Below are 14,973 nucleotides of genomic sequence, written 5' to 3'. Positions count from 1 at the left end.
TCCTGTTGACCGAGGAGCCTTACTCTCGATTTAGGCATAGAGCTGGAATCTATCTTGGCCAGCCACCACAAGGAGAGACCCTGCTATTAGCCAAAGATAGCTTCTCTGAGCTGGGGAGAGGGTGTAGGGTGAGCAATGCACAAAGATTCTATAATGCTCTGCGTTCTTCCTGTGAACACCTGTGCTTTCCACATATGCCCCAAATGAAATCTCACTCTGGGTCTATTTCAGCTGGAGCAGATCAGCTTTATATTATGGGGCTATGCATAAGGTTTCTTCCGGGTAGAGGGAGTAACATTGCTACAGATACTAAGCCTAAAAACCCAAAAGTTTACTTACTACACCCCACGTGGGCCTGGGTGAACTCACCAGGGATGCTGCTCTCTGGGAGGACCTCAAAGATAACCTCCTCAAAGATAACTTCTCTGATGTGGGAATAATAAAAAGGATTTGTTAGTCTCTAGTCTTTGAAGCATCTGGGCCTCCAAAATTCCAACCCTACTACAGTCCCAAGCATAACCGATCCTCCTGAGAGTTAAAAGCTAAAGTCAGGGTACTGGCCCTAGTGTCTCCAAACTCAAGGATAGTCATGTCTTACTTGGATGAAGCCAAGGTTGGCCTGGGGTGACCTGAGGGACTGGGGCCTATGTGTCAATCTTTCCAGAATCGCCCGGAACTGACGACTGAAAGGGTAGAGTATTTTGGTCTATGGGAAATATAGACCACAGCGCATGGTCCAGAACTGTCCAGAGCCCAAGGGACCCATCGGGACCATTGTTCTATTCCCTTGCGGCTGCGGTTTTCTCTGCCTTGGCCCAGTCTGCCTCGCGCCAGCTCTGGCGTGGGACTACAATGCGCTGCTTCGCCCTGGAGAAGGGTCCAGCTGGCAGCTTCGCTGCTCCCCGCCTTGATAAAACGCTGCGCTCTCAAGTGGCAGGTCGAGTTCTCCCAGGTGACGCCTGAGAGAGACCGCGCTCCGCCCAGGATTCTCTACGGCCTCGGGGCCACTAAGCCCCGCCCATAGTCCCGCCCACCCGAGGACTTGTCCAATCCAGACGAAATATTTACGCTCCGCCCAAAGTTTTGTGTTGTCACTTCCGGCCTGCTCCAGGAAGTCGTTCTGCGGAGCCAAATTTGAAGCGAGTGGAGGCGTGGGGGCGCGTCTGCGAAGCCGGACCTGTAGCAGTTTCTTTGGCTGCCTGGGTCCCTTGAGTCCAGCCATCATGCCTATCCGTGCTCTGTGCACTATCTGCTCCGACTTCTTCGATCACTCCCGCGACGTGGCCGCCATCCACTGCGGCCACACCTTCCACTTGCAGTGGTGAGTGATTGCAGTGTTGGGGCCCGATGTTTGCCCGGGTACCGCTTCAGGGCCGCGAGGTGTCGGGCCTCCAGGCGGTCCTTCCCCGGAATCCAGACAAGTGATGAGAACCTTCCTCCTAGACGAGGCCCCACGGGAGCTTCCCAACTTGGGCAGAAGTGGGTCAAGACAGGTTTTCTGGCAGAGGTGATAGCAGAGCTAAGCCTGAGGGGGACTGAGATGGCTCAGTGAAGACAGATTCTTCCTTGATCACCTATACAAACAGATGTGATTTCACAACCGTTAGCCTGGGCAGGGGTGAACTTTCACCACAACAACAAGTCCTTTTATTTCTTCCAGATAGAAACCTGGTAGGTTTCTGGCAACCCAAGAGGATAGGCTTACTTGATGGTTTGGAATTATTCTTCCCAGAGTCATCTCACTATCCCGACACCCCAGTGTATTCGCCACGTCAGCAAACCCGTTTAACATGGGGAAGGCAAGGAGATGCTCCCCTATCCAGGGGTCCTGCTGACCGTGTAGGGCCATTCTGTTGAGTGTACAGCTAGTGGGGGAAGATTCCCCTAGCAGATATGGACAGGCTGGTTTGGACCTCCTAGCAAAAGAGATAAGGCAGAGTTACCCCTGGGGATGGTGGGTGATAATAATCACAGGGGGCTTGTGGGGCTAAAGGCCCTAGGAAGCAGAGAGGCAGGTATGACCCTATGGCTGCTGGCTTACTGGAAAAGCTTTGTTTAGACCTGTGTTGCTGACAGCCTGAGCCCCATGCTGAGGGAGCCACTGCTGTTTGGTTAGACTAGAAATTAAACTTGTTATTTTCTATTTGCCTACTCTATTTTCTTCTATCCTTTTACTTTATTTGTTTATTTTTATTTTTATTTTTATTTTGAGATGGAGTCTCGCTCCTGTCACGCAGGCTGGAGTGCAGTGGTGCAATCTCGGCTCACTGCAACCGCCACCTCCTGGGTTCAAGTGATTCTCCTTCCTCAGCCTCCCGAATAGCTGACATTACAGGCGTGCGCCACCACGCCCAGCTAATTTTTGTATTCTTAGTAGAGACGGGGTTTCTCCATGTTGGCCAGGCTGGTCTCGAACTCCTGACCTTAGGTGATCCACTCGCCTTGGCCTCCCAAACTGCTAGGGCCTATCCTTTTATTTTAAACTTTTCTGTGTACTTGTGTTTTACGTGTATCCCTTGAAAACAGCATTTATTTCTTTTTTTATATATTAAAAATTACTTTAGCTTACCCCAAAGATCTTTATTTTATTTTATTTTGAGACAGGGTCTCACTCTGTTACCTAGGCTCCAGTGCAATGGTGCCATCTCAGCTCACTGCAGCCTTGGCCTCCTGGGCTAAGGTGATTCTCCTACCTTAGCCTCCCAAATAGCTGGGACTACAGGTGCCTGCCAGCATGCTCCACTATTTTTTTTTTTTTTTTTTGTATTTTTAGTAGAGATGGGGTCTTGCTATGTTGCCCAGGCTGGTCTCAAACCCCTGGACTCAAGCAATCCACCCACTTTGGCCTCCCAAAGTGCTAGGATTCCAGGCGTGAGCCACTGCGCCCAGCCTGGGAAAACAGCATTTAGTTGGACTTTTAAAAATCCAGTCTGGGCAGGCCGGGCGCGGTGGCGCAAGCCTGTAATCCCAGCACTTTGGGAGGCCGAGACGGGCGGATCACGAGGTCAGGAGATCAAGACCATCCTGGCTAACATGGTGAAACCCCGTCTCTACTAAAAAATACAAAAAACTAGCCGGGCGAGGTGGCAGGCGCCTGTAGTCCGAGCTACTCGGGAGGCTGAGGCAGGAGAATGACGTGAACCCGGGAGGCAGAGCTTGCAGTGAGCTGAGATCCGGCCACTGCACTCCAGCCTGGGCGACAGAGCGAATCTCTGTCTCAAAAAAAAAAAAAAAATCCAGTCTGATAATCTTTGTGTTTAACTGAACCAGTCTACTTAAAATTGTTGCAATTACTGATTAAATGAAGAGTAAATCTATTGTCTTTAGTCGATTCTGTTTTGTCTTGCCTATTATATCTTATTCTCTCGTTTCTTGCCTTGGTGGAAATTGGTTAAATATTCTGTATTTCTCCATTTTTCCCTCAGTTAGTTTGGACGTTATGTACCCCATTTCCATTTATAAGTGGTTATCCTAGAAATTAAGGTATGTGTCCTTAACTTACCAATTTCAAGGTTAATCAACACCTTTCTCATTTTCCCAGGCAACTCAAAGAGCTTAGAATACTAACACTCTCTTCCCACTACCTTATTGTTGAATATTTTAATTGGTGTATATGTGGTATTTTTTTTGTTGGTGCTGTTTTTGAGACAGAGTCCTTCTGTCTTGCCCAAGCTGGTCTGCAGTGGTGCAATCTCTGCTCACTGCAGCCTTGACCTCCTGGACTCAAGCGATCCTCCTGCCTCAGCCTCACAAGTAGCTGGGATTACAGGTGCATGTCACCATGCCCAGCTAAGTTTCTTTTTTTTTTTTGAGACGGAGTCTTGCTCTGTCGCCCAAGCTGGAGTGCAGTGGCCGGATCTCAGCTCACTGCAAGCTCTGCCTCCCGGGTTTACGCCATTCTCCCGCCTCAGCCTCCCCAGTAGCTGGGACTACAGGCGTCCGCCACCTTGCCCGGCTAGTTTTTTTTTGTATTTTTTAGTAGAGACGGGGTTTCACCGTGTTCGCCAGGATAGTCTTGATCTCCTGACCTCGTAATCCGCCCGTCTCGGCCTCCCAAAGTGCTGGGATTACAGGCTTGAGCCACCGCGCCCGGCCTAATTTTGTTTTTTAGAGACAGGATTTTGCCATGCTGCGCTGCCCAGGCTGGTTTGAAACTCCTGTACTCAAGCGATCCACCCTCCTTGGCCTGCCAAAGTGCTTGGGTTTACAGGCATGAGCCAACATGACCGGCCAGTTGTATGTTTGTAAATAAAGTTTTTGTTTGGAATAATTTTTTTTTTTTTTGAAACAGGATGGTGCTGTGTTGCCCAGGCTGGAGTTTATAATTGTTTCTTCTTGCAGGATTAAACTTTTTGTTAATGTTCTTCTTTGCCCTTCTTTGTCTCGTAACTTTACTTCAGAGTCTCTCTGTTTTTTTTTTTTTTTTTTTTTTTGAGACGGAGTCTTGCTCTTTCACCCGGGCTGGAGTGCAGTGGCCGGATCTCAGCTCACTGCAAGCTCCGCCTCCCGGATTTTACGCCATTCTCCTGCCTCAGCCTCCGGAGTAGCTGGGACTACAGGCGCCCGCCACCTCGCCCGGCTAGTTTTTTGTATTTTTAGTAGAGACGGGGTTTCACCCTGTTAGCCAGGATGGTCTCGATCTCCTGACCTCGTGATCCGCCCGTCTCAGCCTCCCAAAGTGCTGGGATTACAGGCTTGAGCCACCGCGCCCGGCCCAGAGTCTCTCTGTTTTTTAAAAAATGTTTCATTCTGTGGCCCAGACCGGAGTGCAGTGGCGCAATCACGCAATCTCGCAATCTCAGCTCACTGCAACCTCCGCCTCCCGGGTTCACATGATTCTTCTGCCTCAGCCTCCTGAGTAGCTGGGATTACAGGCGCACACCACCATGCCCAGCTAATTTTTTTTTTGTATTTTTAGTAGAGATGGGATTTCACTATATTGGCCAGACTGGTCTCAAACTCCTGACCTCATGATCCCCCCACCTCGGCCTCCCAAAGTGCTGGGATTACAGGTGTGAGCCACGGTGCCCGGCCTATCTTGTCTAATTTAAAGTCCATTTTATCTGCTATTGGTATAGCCACTTCAGCTCTCTTTTGCTGACTGCATGGTATATCTTTTTTCATCTGGTTTATTTTATTTTATATTATTTTACTTTACTTTATTTTATTTTATTTATTTTTGAGACGGAGTCTTGCTCTGTCACCCAGGCTGGAGTGCAGTGGTGCCATCTCGGCTCACTGGAAGCTCCGCCTCCCGGGTTCATGCCATTCTCTTGCCTCAGCCTCCTGAGTAGCTGGGATTACAGGCGCCCACTACCAAGCCCGGCTAATTTTTTGTATTTTTAGTAGAGATGGGGTTTCACTGTGTTAGTCAGGATGGTCTCTATCTCCTGACCTCGTGATTTGCCCGCCTTGGCCTCCCAAAGTGCTGGGATTACAGGTGTGAGCCACCACGCCCGGCCGTGTGAAGCAATTTCTTTAATCGGTGCTGGAAAATTATGAGCCATTATCTCTTCATATATTGCCTCTATTCCACTAACTTTTGTATCCTGTATTATTATTTGTTTTTGAGGCAGAGTCTCACTCTGTCGCCCAGGCTGGAGTGCAATGGCTCGATCTCGGCTCATTGCAACTTCCACCTCCTGGGTTCAAGCAATTCTTCTGCCTCAACCTCCCGAGTAGCTGGGACTATAGCTGCTTGCCACCATGCCCAGCTAATTTTTGTATTTTTAGTAGAGATGGGGTTTCACCATGTTGGCCAGGCTGGTCTTGAACTCCTGACCTCGTGATCTGCCTGCCTTGGCCTCCCAAAGTGCTGGGATTACAGGCGTGAGCCACCGCGCCTGGCCTACCTAAAGTCTTTGTGGGCATTGCTTCTGGTTTGTTTTCATAGTGCTTTTTTTTCTTGTGTACCTATTTACTTAAAAAATTTTTTTTTTGGCTGGGCATGTTGATTCACGACTGTAATCCCAGCACTTTGGGAGGCTAAAGTAGATAGATTGCTTGAGCCCAGAAGTTCTAGAACAGCCTGAGCAACGTGATGAAATCTCTACTAAAAACACAGAAAATTAGCTGGGCATAGTGGCATGTGCCTGTGGTCCCAGCTACCTGGGATGCTGAGATGATCATCACCTGAGCCTGGGAGGTTGCTGTAAGCTGTGATTGCTCCACTGCATTCCAGCCTGGGTGACAGAGTGAGACCCTGTCTGAAAAGATGCCTCCCTTAAAAAAAAAAAAAAAAAGAAAACAGGAAAACGCAGGCTATTGGCTGGGAGCGGTGGCTCAAGCCTGTAATCCTAGCACTTTGGGAGGCCAAGGGAAAAAAAAAAAAAAAGCTACTGTCTTGACTTTGACAGCATAGATGAATTTTGCCTACTTTTTTTTTTTTTTTTTGAGACGGGGTCTCACTCTGTCCCCCACGCTGGAGTGCAGTGGCGCAATCTTGACTCACTGCAACCTCTGCCTCCCAGGTTCAAGCAATTCTTCAGCCCCAGCCTCCCAAGTAGCTGGGATTACAGGCACGTGCTACCACACCCAGCTAATTTTTCTATTTTTAGTAGAAATGGAGTTTCACCATGTTGGTCAGGCTGGTCTCAAACTCCTGACCTCATGATCCACCCGCCTCGACCTCCCAAAGTTCTGGGATTACAGACGTGAGCCACTGGGCCTGGCCTGCCTACTTTTAAACTCTGTGTAAATAGAATCATACAGAATATAATTTTTTGTGTCTAGCTTCTCTTCCTAAGTGTTATGTTTTTGTGATTTATTCATAATATTGTTCTTAGTTGTAGACTCATTGATTGTTGCTGTGTAGTATCCCATTGTGCCTGGTTACCCTTGATTATATGTTGTACATGGTATTTGAAAACTTATAGGAATTTTAGCTGGGCGTGGTGGGTGCAAGCCTGTGGTCCCAGCTACTCGAGAGGCTGAGGTGGAAGGATCGCTTGAGCCTGGGAGGCGAAGGTTGCAGTAAGCCAAGATCACCCCACTGTATTGCAGCCTGGGTAACAGATTGAGACCCCATCTCAAAAAAAAAAGAAAAGAAAAGAAAAGAGAAGAAAATGTATTTATAGGAATATTTGAGGCCAGGATGATGGTATCATTTTCCAGAGAGGACTTAGTTTCTCCCTGGTCCCTAGGAGTAAGGGAGTCTACTAGTAGGAGACTAATTAAAGTTTAAGACTTGAGCTTTGCTGGACCACCTGCATAGATGATGCAAAGCTCAGCTATGTTTTGCTTTTACCACTACTTACTTTTTTTTTTTTTTTCTAGACGGAGTCTCGCTCTGTCACCCAGGTTGGAGTGCAGTGGCACAATCTCGGCTTTGGCTCACTGCAAGCTCTGCGTCCCAGGTTCACACCATTCTCCCGCCTTAGCCTCCTGAGCAGCTGGGACTACAGGTGCCTGCCACCATGCCCCTCTAATTTTTTGTATTTTTAGTAGAGACGGGGTTTCACTGTGTTAGTCAGGATGGTCTCGATCTCCTGACCTCATGATCCACCTGCCTCGGACTCCCAGAGTGCTGGGATGCTGGGATTACAGGCGTGAGCTACCACGCCCCACCCCCCTTTTTTTTAATTGAAAAACTTTTTTTGACTGGGCACAGTGGCTCACGCCAGTAGTTCCAGCACTTTGGGAGGCCGAGGTGGGAGGAGCACTTAAGCTCAGGAGTTGAGACCAGCTTGGGCAGCATAATGAGACCCTGTCTCTGTTCTATAAAAAACAAAAAAACAAACAAAAATTTCAATTAAAAAAAATTTTATGGCTGGGTATGGTGGCTTATACCTGTAATCCCAGCACTTTGGGAGGCTGAGGCAGGTGGATCATTTGAGGTCAGGAGTTCAAGACCAGCCTGGCCAACATGGTGAAACCCTGTCTCTACTAAAAACAAAATTTAGCTGGGTGTGGTGGTGCATGCCTGTAATCCCAGCTACTTGGGAGGCTGAGGTAGGAGAATTGCTTGAACCAAGGAGGTGGAGGTTGCAGTGAGCCAAGATCGCGCCACTGCACTCTAGCCTGGGTGACAGAGCAAGACTCCATCTAAAAAAAAAAAAAAGTTATGAGTACGTAGTAGGTATACATATTTCTGGGATTTATGAGATATTTTGATGCAGGGATACAGTGTGTAATAATCACTTCAGGGTAAATGGAGCAGCCATCACCTCAAGCATTTATCATTGTTTTGTGTTACAAATATTCCTATTATATTCTTTTAGTTACTGTAAAATGTACAGTAGATTATTATTGACTGTGGTCACTCTGTTGTGCTATCAAATACTAGATTGTATTCATTATATCTAACTTTATTTTTGTACCCTTACTTACTTTTATTTCTGGTTGATCCTCACCTTGAAAGTATAGTCTTGGCCGGGCGCGGTGGCTCAAGCCTGTAATCCCAGCACTTTGGGAGGCCGAGACGGGCGGATCACGAGGTCAGGAGTTCGAGACCATCCTGGCTAACACGGTGAAACCCTGTCTCTACTAAAAAATACAAAAAAAGCTAGCCGGGCGAGGTGGCTGGCGCCTGTAGTCCCAGCTACTTGGGAGTCTGAGGCAGGAGAATGGCATAAACCCGGGAGGCGGAGCTTTCAGTGAGCTGAGATCCGGCCACTGTACTCCAGCCCAGGTGACAGAGCGAGACTCCGTCTCAAAAAAAAAAAAAAAAAAAAGAAAGTATAGTCTTTGGGATTCCAGCTTAAAATGGGAGTGTTATCAGAGTCCCCACCCCTGAGGGCCCCTGAGGTTTGACTATATCTCTCCCAACCCCAGTCAAAGCCCAGAAGGTTGCCTGAAGGACTGCTTTTGGCCAAGCCAAAAGGGCCAAAAAAAAAAGGGCCAGCTGGTTGGAGTCCTGAGTACCTGTCAGGCCTTGAGGGAGGTGCTATAACTGTCTGTGCTGCTGCCCTCTTATTTGGGCAGGCATTGGGTCAAGGAGGAGCAGAACAAACCTTTCGTGGTGAGAATGTTTGCCTGGCTTATGTCCCCAGACAAACCAGGGCTCATCAATCTATTGTTCTGCTTTTCATTCCAGCCTAATTCAGTGGTTCGAGACAGCACCAAGTCGGACCTGCCCACAGTGCCGAATCCAGGTGAGAGTATTGGGGTGGGACCACATCAACTGAAGAGATCTTAGCAGACAGCAGGAATGTAAAAAGAGCTCTGAAACTGCAATATATCTGACCTTTTTGGACCCTCCTGGTTTAAGGCCAGTTGAGCCGCACTTGTGTCCTTGAGTTGGTTGGGGGGCCTGCTTACACCCACAGGTAGCTGGCAGATGGACTTGTTGCCAGGGCCAGTTTTGACTTGGATAGATTTGGCTGGCCTCCTTCACTGTCTTTTCCTCAGTGACTCAGCACCTAGAGTTCAGGTATCTTTTGAGCACTTAACCATGTAGGTCTATAGTAATATGACTTCGGTGACCACCAAACCAGCAGCCCTAGCTTGGGGTACCTGCAGGGGTAAAGAGGTCTTTTGACTCTAAAGGATGTACTTTGAAAAGTTAGGTCTGAGAACAGGCCTGACATGCATGTCAGGCAGGTAGTCAGACCCATGTACAACACTCTCCTCCTTGCGCATGCCCAGCTACACAATCATACTCTTATCTTGTTCTCCCATCCAGGTTGGCAAAAGAACCATTATCAATAAGCTCTTCTTTGATCTTGCCCAGGAGGAGGAGAATGTCTTGGATGCAGAATTCTTAAAGGTACCCAGAATTTATCTGATTCTACTGAACTCCAAGCCCTCTGGGAGTTCACTTTCTTTCTTTCTTTTTTTCCTAAGAGACAGAGTCTTACACTCTGTTGCCCACACTGGAGTGCAGTGGTGCAATCATAGCTCACTATAACCTCAAACTCCTGAGTTCAAGGGATATCCCCACCTCAGCCTGCCTAGTAGTTAGGACTATAGGGGTGCACCACCATGTTTGGTTAGTTTTTTAATTTTATGTATTTATTTATTTGAGATGAAGTCTCACTCTGTCACCCAGGCTGGAGTGTAGTGGCGTGATCTTGGCTCACTGCAACCTCTGCCTCCTGGGTTAAAGCAATTTAACCTCTGCCTCCTGCTTCAGCCTCCTGAGTTGCTGGGACTACAGGCGCGTGCCACCATACCCGGCTAGTTTTGTGTTTTTAGTATAGACGGGGTTTCACCTTGTTGACCAGGCTGGTCTCGAACTCCTGACCTCAAGTGATCCACCCGCCTCAGCCTCCCAAAGTGCTGAGATTACAGGCGTGAGCTACCGTGTCTGGCCCTAATTTTTTAAAAATTTTTTTGTAGAGATAGGGCCTTGCTATGTTACCTAGGCTGGTCTTGAACTCTTGGGCTCGAGCAATCCTCCCACCTTGGCCTCCCAAAGTGCTGAGATTATAGGCATGAGCCACTGTGCCTGGCCTGGGAGTTCACTTTCTATTTCCACGTAAGTGGAGGGTTCCTGGAGCATGGAGATGAAGTTATAGAGGTGAGACTTGGTACAGTTTTCAAGGTGGGGACACAAAAAGCAGTGGACAAGTGATGAGACAGTCATCAGAGAAATACACTGTGAGGGAAGAGGGAAGCTGCTTGACTGTAAACCCTCCCCTTGTGATTTCAGGTCAATTCCAACCTTAATTCTCTCCTGCGGTCGTGTTTCCTCATCTTTTAAAGAACCTACAGCCATCCTGTATAGCCCACTTTTCTGGTTGGATAGTTAGTGACAGATTAGAAAACTCTTCTACTCCCCAGTCACAGAAGATTTTTGGACTCAGTGTTCCCTAGCCTGCCTGTGCCTCAAAAGTGCCTGGGGAGGCTGGGCGTGATGGCTCATGCCTGTAATCCCAACACTTTGGGAAGCCAAGGTGGGCAGATCACTTGAGCCCAGGAGTTCAAGACCAGTCTGGGCAACATGGGACCCCATCTCTATTAAATAAAAAAAGTTAAAAGAAAAAAAATGACCTAGGGAGCTTGGTATAAAGTCAGATGCCTGGGCCTTCCCCAGACCAGAGCTCTTGGAATCAAGATTTGCAGCTCAGGTGGGAATGGAGGGAAAGTGGGTAGTTTCCCTCCTGTAAGTCTACTGCTTCTCCTCCTAACCTAAATTTTAGCTTTTTTTGTGTGTGCAAGCAGGCTGCATTGGCAGAGGACTCTTGAGGAAGTTGGACTGGGGTTCACAAATGATCCCTGGACTTTGAGGGTTAATTTACTGGGTATCTGTCAGATCAGAGTTCGTTTGGCTTTGGCTCCAGGGTGTCATGATGTCCTTGGAACCTCACTGCTTCAGGTACATGGAGCTTTTGTGCTTAGAGCAAGCATGTTCATCGTCATGGTAACTACTCCCAGTTTTAAGTAGTGTCTTCCCTGTGATGAAAGCAACAAAGGCAGTTTCATTTATTTCCAGCTTTCAAAGCCAGGTTTGTGAGATAAGTAGCAACATCTTGGGTAGTTTGGAGCAAGGGCTTGGAAGCCCCTGCTGGAGTGTGGAAGAAGCCAGAGGACTATGGGTAGTGGTGCAGCAGCCATGGCTTAGTATATGTTCTCAGGCAGCCCCTGTGTGCTCTTCCTTACCCACCACTTCCACTCTCAGCTGTTCAGCATATACTAACCAGCCCAGCCACCAGAAGCTCCTGCCCCCAGAGTCCTGGGTGGAGAGTTTGACAGCACAGTCTTGTTTACCCACTGGGCCTGGGCCATACTGTTGGTCACATGTGAAATTCTGAGTCTTCTGTTGACCTTAGACGAGTGATCTAGAGTAAGGTTTGCCTGGATTCCATCTAACTACCACCATGGACTCTTGGTCAAGCATTTCAGTTTTGTAAATGTCCTTGGCTTTCTTTGTTATGGAGCAGGCACCTCTCTTGCTCATGAGGATGTTGAATTCTCTGGCATCCTGAATAGGAACTGGGTTCAATTCTGCCACAGCTTCTCAGTGATTCTGTGGCATGGCTGTGGAACATTTGCAAGGGCTTTGAGAGGCTCACTTGATCCTCACAACAGTCTAGTTAGAGACTAGACACATGGGAGGTTTCATCCAGGAGTACAAAGCTATTCTGGCACCTACCTCTATTTGATCCTAGGTCTGGAAGGTCTGTGGTACACAGAGCCATTTCAGAGCTTGGAGGAAAGTAGACTATGAATCAGGAAGACCCAGGGTAGGAGAGGAGGAGTAGTGGCCCAGGGTCCTTGGCCATTCCTATTGTGTGTCCCTGGTGAGGCAGCTGATACCCAGAGGGAATGAGACCAACACAGAGCAATGAGGCCAAGGAAACGATAGAAGCTTCTGCTATGGAGACTGATCACAGGGGCCCAACTTTACTTCCCTTCCACTATTCTACCTCTTTACCTGTCCTGGGGCCTTGCCCCTGAGATTATTCCTCCATCTTACCTACTTTTCAAAAGGGCACATAGAGCTAAAGCAGTGCTTATCTTTCCACTGTTAGCTTAGCTTGGCCTTGAGGCACTGCAGAATTCATGCTCTAGAAGGCCTCATTGTTCAATCCTGGGGCTCCCCACAACCTTATGGGAGACCACGTGGAGGTCGGCTATGATGCTTTCCTGCTGCTTATTGTGGGTATTGCCTTTCAGAATGAACTGGACAATATCAGAGCCCAGCTTTCCCAGAAAGGTGAGTTAGCAAGAGACAGGGGGTGCTGGGAAGCCCCTGACTTGGATGCTGCAGGAAGGGGGCCCTAGGAGGAAGGTTTCAAACCGTTTGGGAGAGCCAGGGCCTTTCCCTGCTTTGTATGTCCAAGAGTCCTGCTAGCTCTTGTGGCTGGCAGAAAAAGAGAGGGAAGGGAGGTGACTGAAGCTGTTCACCTAGACCAGGTGAGCCACTTGTCTCTGAGTGCAGCTTCTTGCCCAGGAACCAAGATGGGAGGGGGCTACCTGATGGGACAGAATATCTTTGGGAGAGGGCTCAGCAGCTGAGTTTGACTGGAACCTGCTTGAGTCCTGGGATGATGAACTAACTGGACCCATGACGGGTGGGGAGTGGGCAGTAAAATATTTTCCTGTCCGGGCGCGGTGGCTCACGCCTATAATCCCAGCACTTTGGGAGGCCGAGGCGGGCGGATCACGAGGTCAGGAGATCGAGACCATCCTGTCTAACACAGTGAAACCCCGTCTCTACTGAAAATACAAAAAATTGGCTGGGCATGGTGGTGGGCGCCTGTAGTCCCAGCTACTCGGGAGGCTGAGGCAAGAGAATGGTGTGAACCCGGGAGGCGGAGCTTGCAGTGAGCTGAGTTTGCGCCACTGTACTCCAGTCTCGGTGACAGAGCGAGACTCCGTCTCAAAAAAAAAAAAAAAAAGGCCAGGTGCTGTGGCTCAAGCCTGTAATCCCAGCACTTTGGGAGGCTGAGACGGGCGGATCACGAGGTCAAGAGATCGAGACCATCCTGGCTAACACGGTGAAACCCCGTCTCTACTAAAAAAATACAAAAAAAACTAGCCGGGCGAGGTGGCGGGCGCCTGTAGTCCCAGCTACTGGGGAGGCTGAGGCAGGAGAATGGTGTAAACCTGGGAGGCGGAGCTTGCAGTGAGCTGAGATCTGGCCACTGCACTCCAGCCCAGGCGACAGAGCGACACTCTGTCTCGAAAAAAAAAAAAATTTTTTTTCCTAAGTAGTTCAAGCAGCAGAAAGTGGGCTTTTACCTGAATGAAGGCTCTGGCTCAGCTTCTGTGGTTTGGCACATCCCAGAAAAGGAAACGGGCCACCCAGCTTTCTGGCCTGAGTCTTGTTTCTCACCTGCCTAAGGGATCAGGCACTGAAGCCAAGGGCCCAAGTTCTTATGCTGATGGATGGACAGGCCTTTCCCTTTCCCCTACCCTCTACCCCTGCTCCAGAGAAGGAGAAACGAGACAGCCAGGTCATCATCGACAATCTGCGGGACATGCTGGAAGAACGCAATGCTACTGTGGTATCTCTACAGCAGGCCTTGGGCAAGGCCGAGATGCTGTGCTCTACACTGAAAGTAGGTCCTCAGGTTTTATGGGTACAGAATTGGTGGGGAGGTTTGCCCCAGAACTGGACTCCCCATTCTGGGTTTATCTTCTGGTTCTGCTTCAGTCAATACCTTGGTTTGGGGAGTTGTAAAATAGAGGCAAATCACTTCTTCCCCTTGCCCTCCCATACTGTACCCATCCATCCCATAAGAAAAGGGCCATGATGGCTATACTTGGGGTTTTGTGCTAGGTAGTTTGAAGAGGCAAGGCCTTCCCAGTACCTCACAGAAGTGATGCTCAACTAAGAGCTCAGTGAGGCTGGGCCATGTTTCCAAAAGTGGTTCATACTCTACTGATGAGGCCAGCCTGAAGAACCTTCCATTAGCACTCCAGTCCTTGGCTGGGCTGCTCTCCTGAGCCAGATCAAACAGCATCCTAGGGAGGAGCAAGGGCCTTTGAAGTCAGCTGTGCTGAGCTGACCAGCCAGATCAAAGCCTGCAGAGTGAACAGTCTTAGAGCCAGATGAATTTTGCATCAGCCTGGGTTGGTGAGCCTCTTGCTCTCCAAGGGGCATGAGAGGTGATTGATCTGAACCCACGATTGATATTCTGGCCTTGTAGGCAGGAGCAGTCCTTGCTGGATGCCATTTGAAAGGGAAAGGGAGCCATCCTTGTGAACAGACAAGGCCCCAGGATATTCATTGTCTCTGTTCCTGCTTGGGGGCTGGGTTGCATCACGTGGTCTGGCTGGTGGGAGGGAGCAAACTGGCACCTGGCTGCAGAACAGGAGTCTCTAATGGTATTCTCAGATCAGAGACAAGTGGTCTTAGGCTGAAGGCAGCCTGGCCAGCTTCCCCTGGCTCAATTCTTCATTCTTGGCAACTGTCCATGGGTCTGGGTGGTGGATGGTGAGGCCTGGGTTTGTGCTCTGGAGTTCTTCAGCCACCTGTACAACATGTACCATGAGGCCCAGACCACTGGACCTTGGCAGCCCACAGTGGGCCTGTAAATGCTGGCAGTGGGCTGTGCCTACTGTAAGAAACCTTTTAGGAGGAAG

The 14,973-nt window shown here is 49.0% G+C and overlaps 1 protein-coding gene across 3 annotated transcripts in view; it reads left to right on the top strand.

Annotated features, from left to right (window-relative positions):
* The first annotated feature begins 1,115 nt into the window (after nt 1–1,115).
* The window catches only part of TRAIP (TRAF interacting protein), a 31,870-nt gene continuing 18,012 nt past the window's right edge, over nt 1,116–14,973 (top strand). For 2 of the 3 annotated variants that reach the window (XM_033207821.1, XM_033207813.1), the window contains exons 1-5: nt 1,116–1,321; nt 9,035–9,092; nt 9,623–9,706; nt 12,559–12,598; nt 13,819–13,946. In XM_033207821.1, coding sequence (XP_033063712.1) covers nt 1,224–1,321; nt 9,035–9,092; nt 9,623–9,706; nt 12,559–12,598; nt 13,819–13,946 — 408 coding nt within the window. In that variant the 5' untranslated portion in view covers nt 1,116–1,223. The remainder of the gene's footprint in view (nt 1,322–9,034; nt 9,093–9,622; nt 9,707–12,558; nt 12,599–13,818; nt 13,947–14,973) is intronic. The other variant, XM_033207829.1, reaches the window with a different exon arrangement.

Source organism: Trachypithecus francoisi, unplaced genomic scaffold (assembly GCF_009764315.1).
Source record: "Trachypithecus francoisi isolate TF-2019V2 unplaced genomic scaffold, Tfra_2.0 Lachesis_group0, whole genome shotgun sequence".
NCBI classification, from domain to species: Eukaryota; Metazoa; Chordata; class Mammalia; order Primates; family Cercopithecidae; genus Trachypithecus; species Trachypithecus francoisi.
Note: the sequence above shows the minus strand (reverse complement) of the source record. Positions and strands in the feature narration are given on the sequence as shown.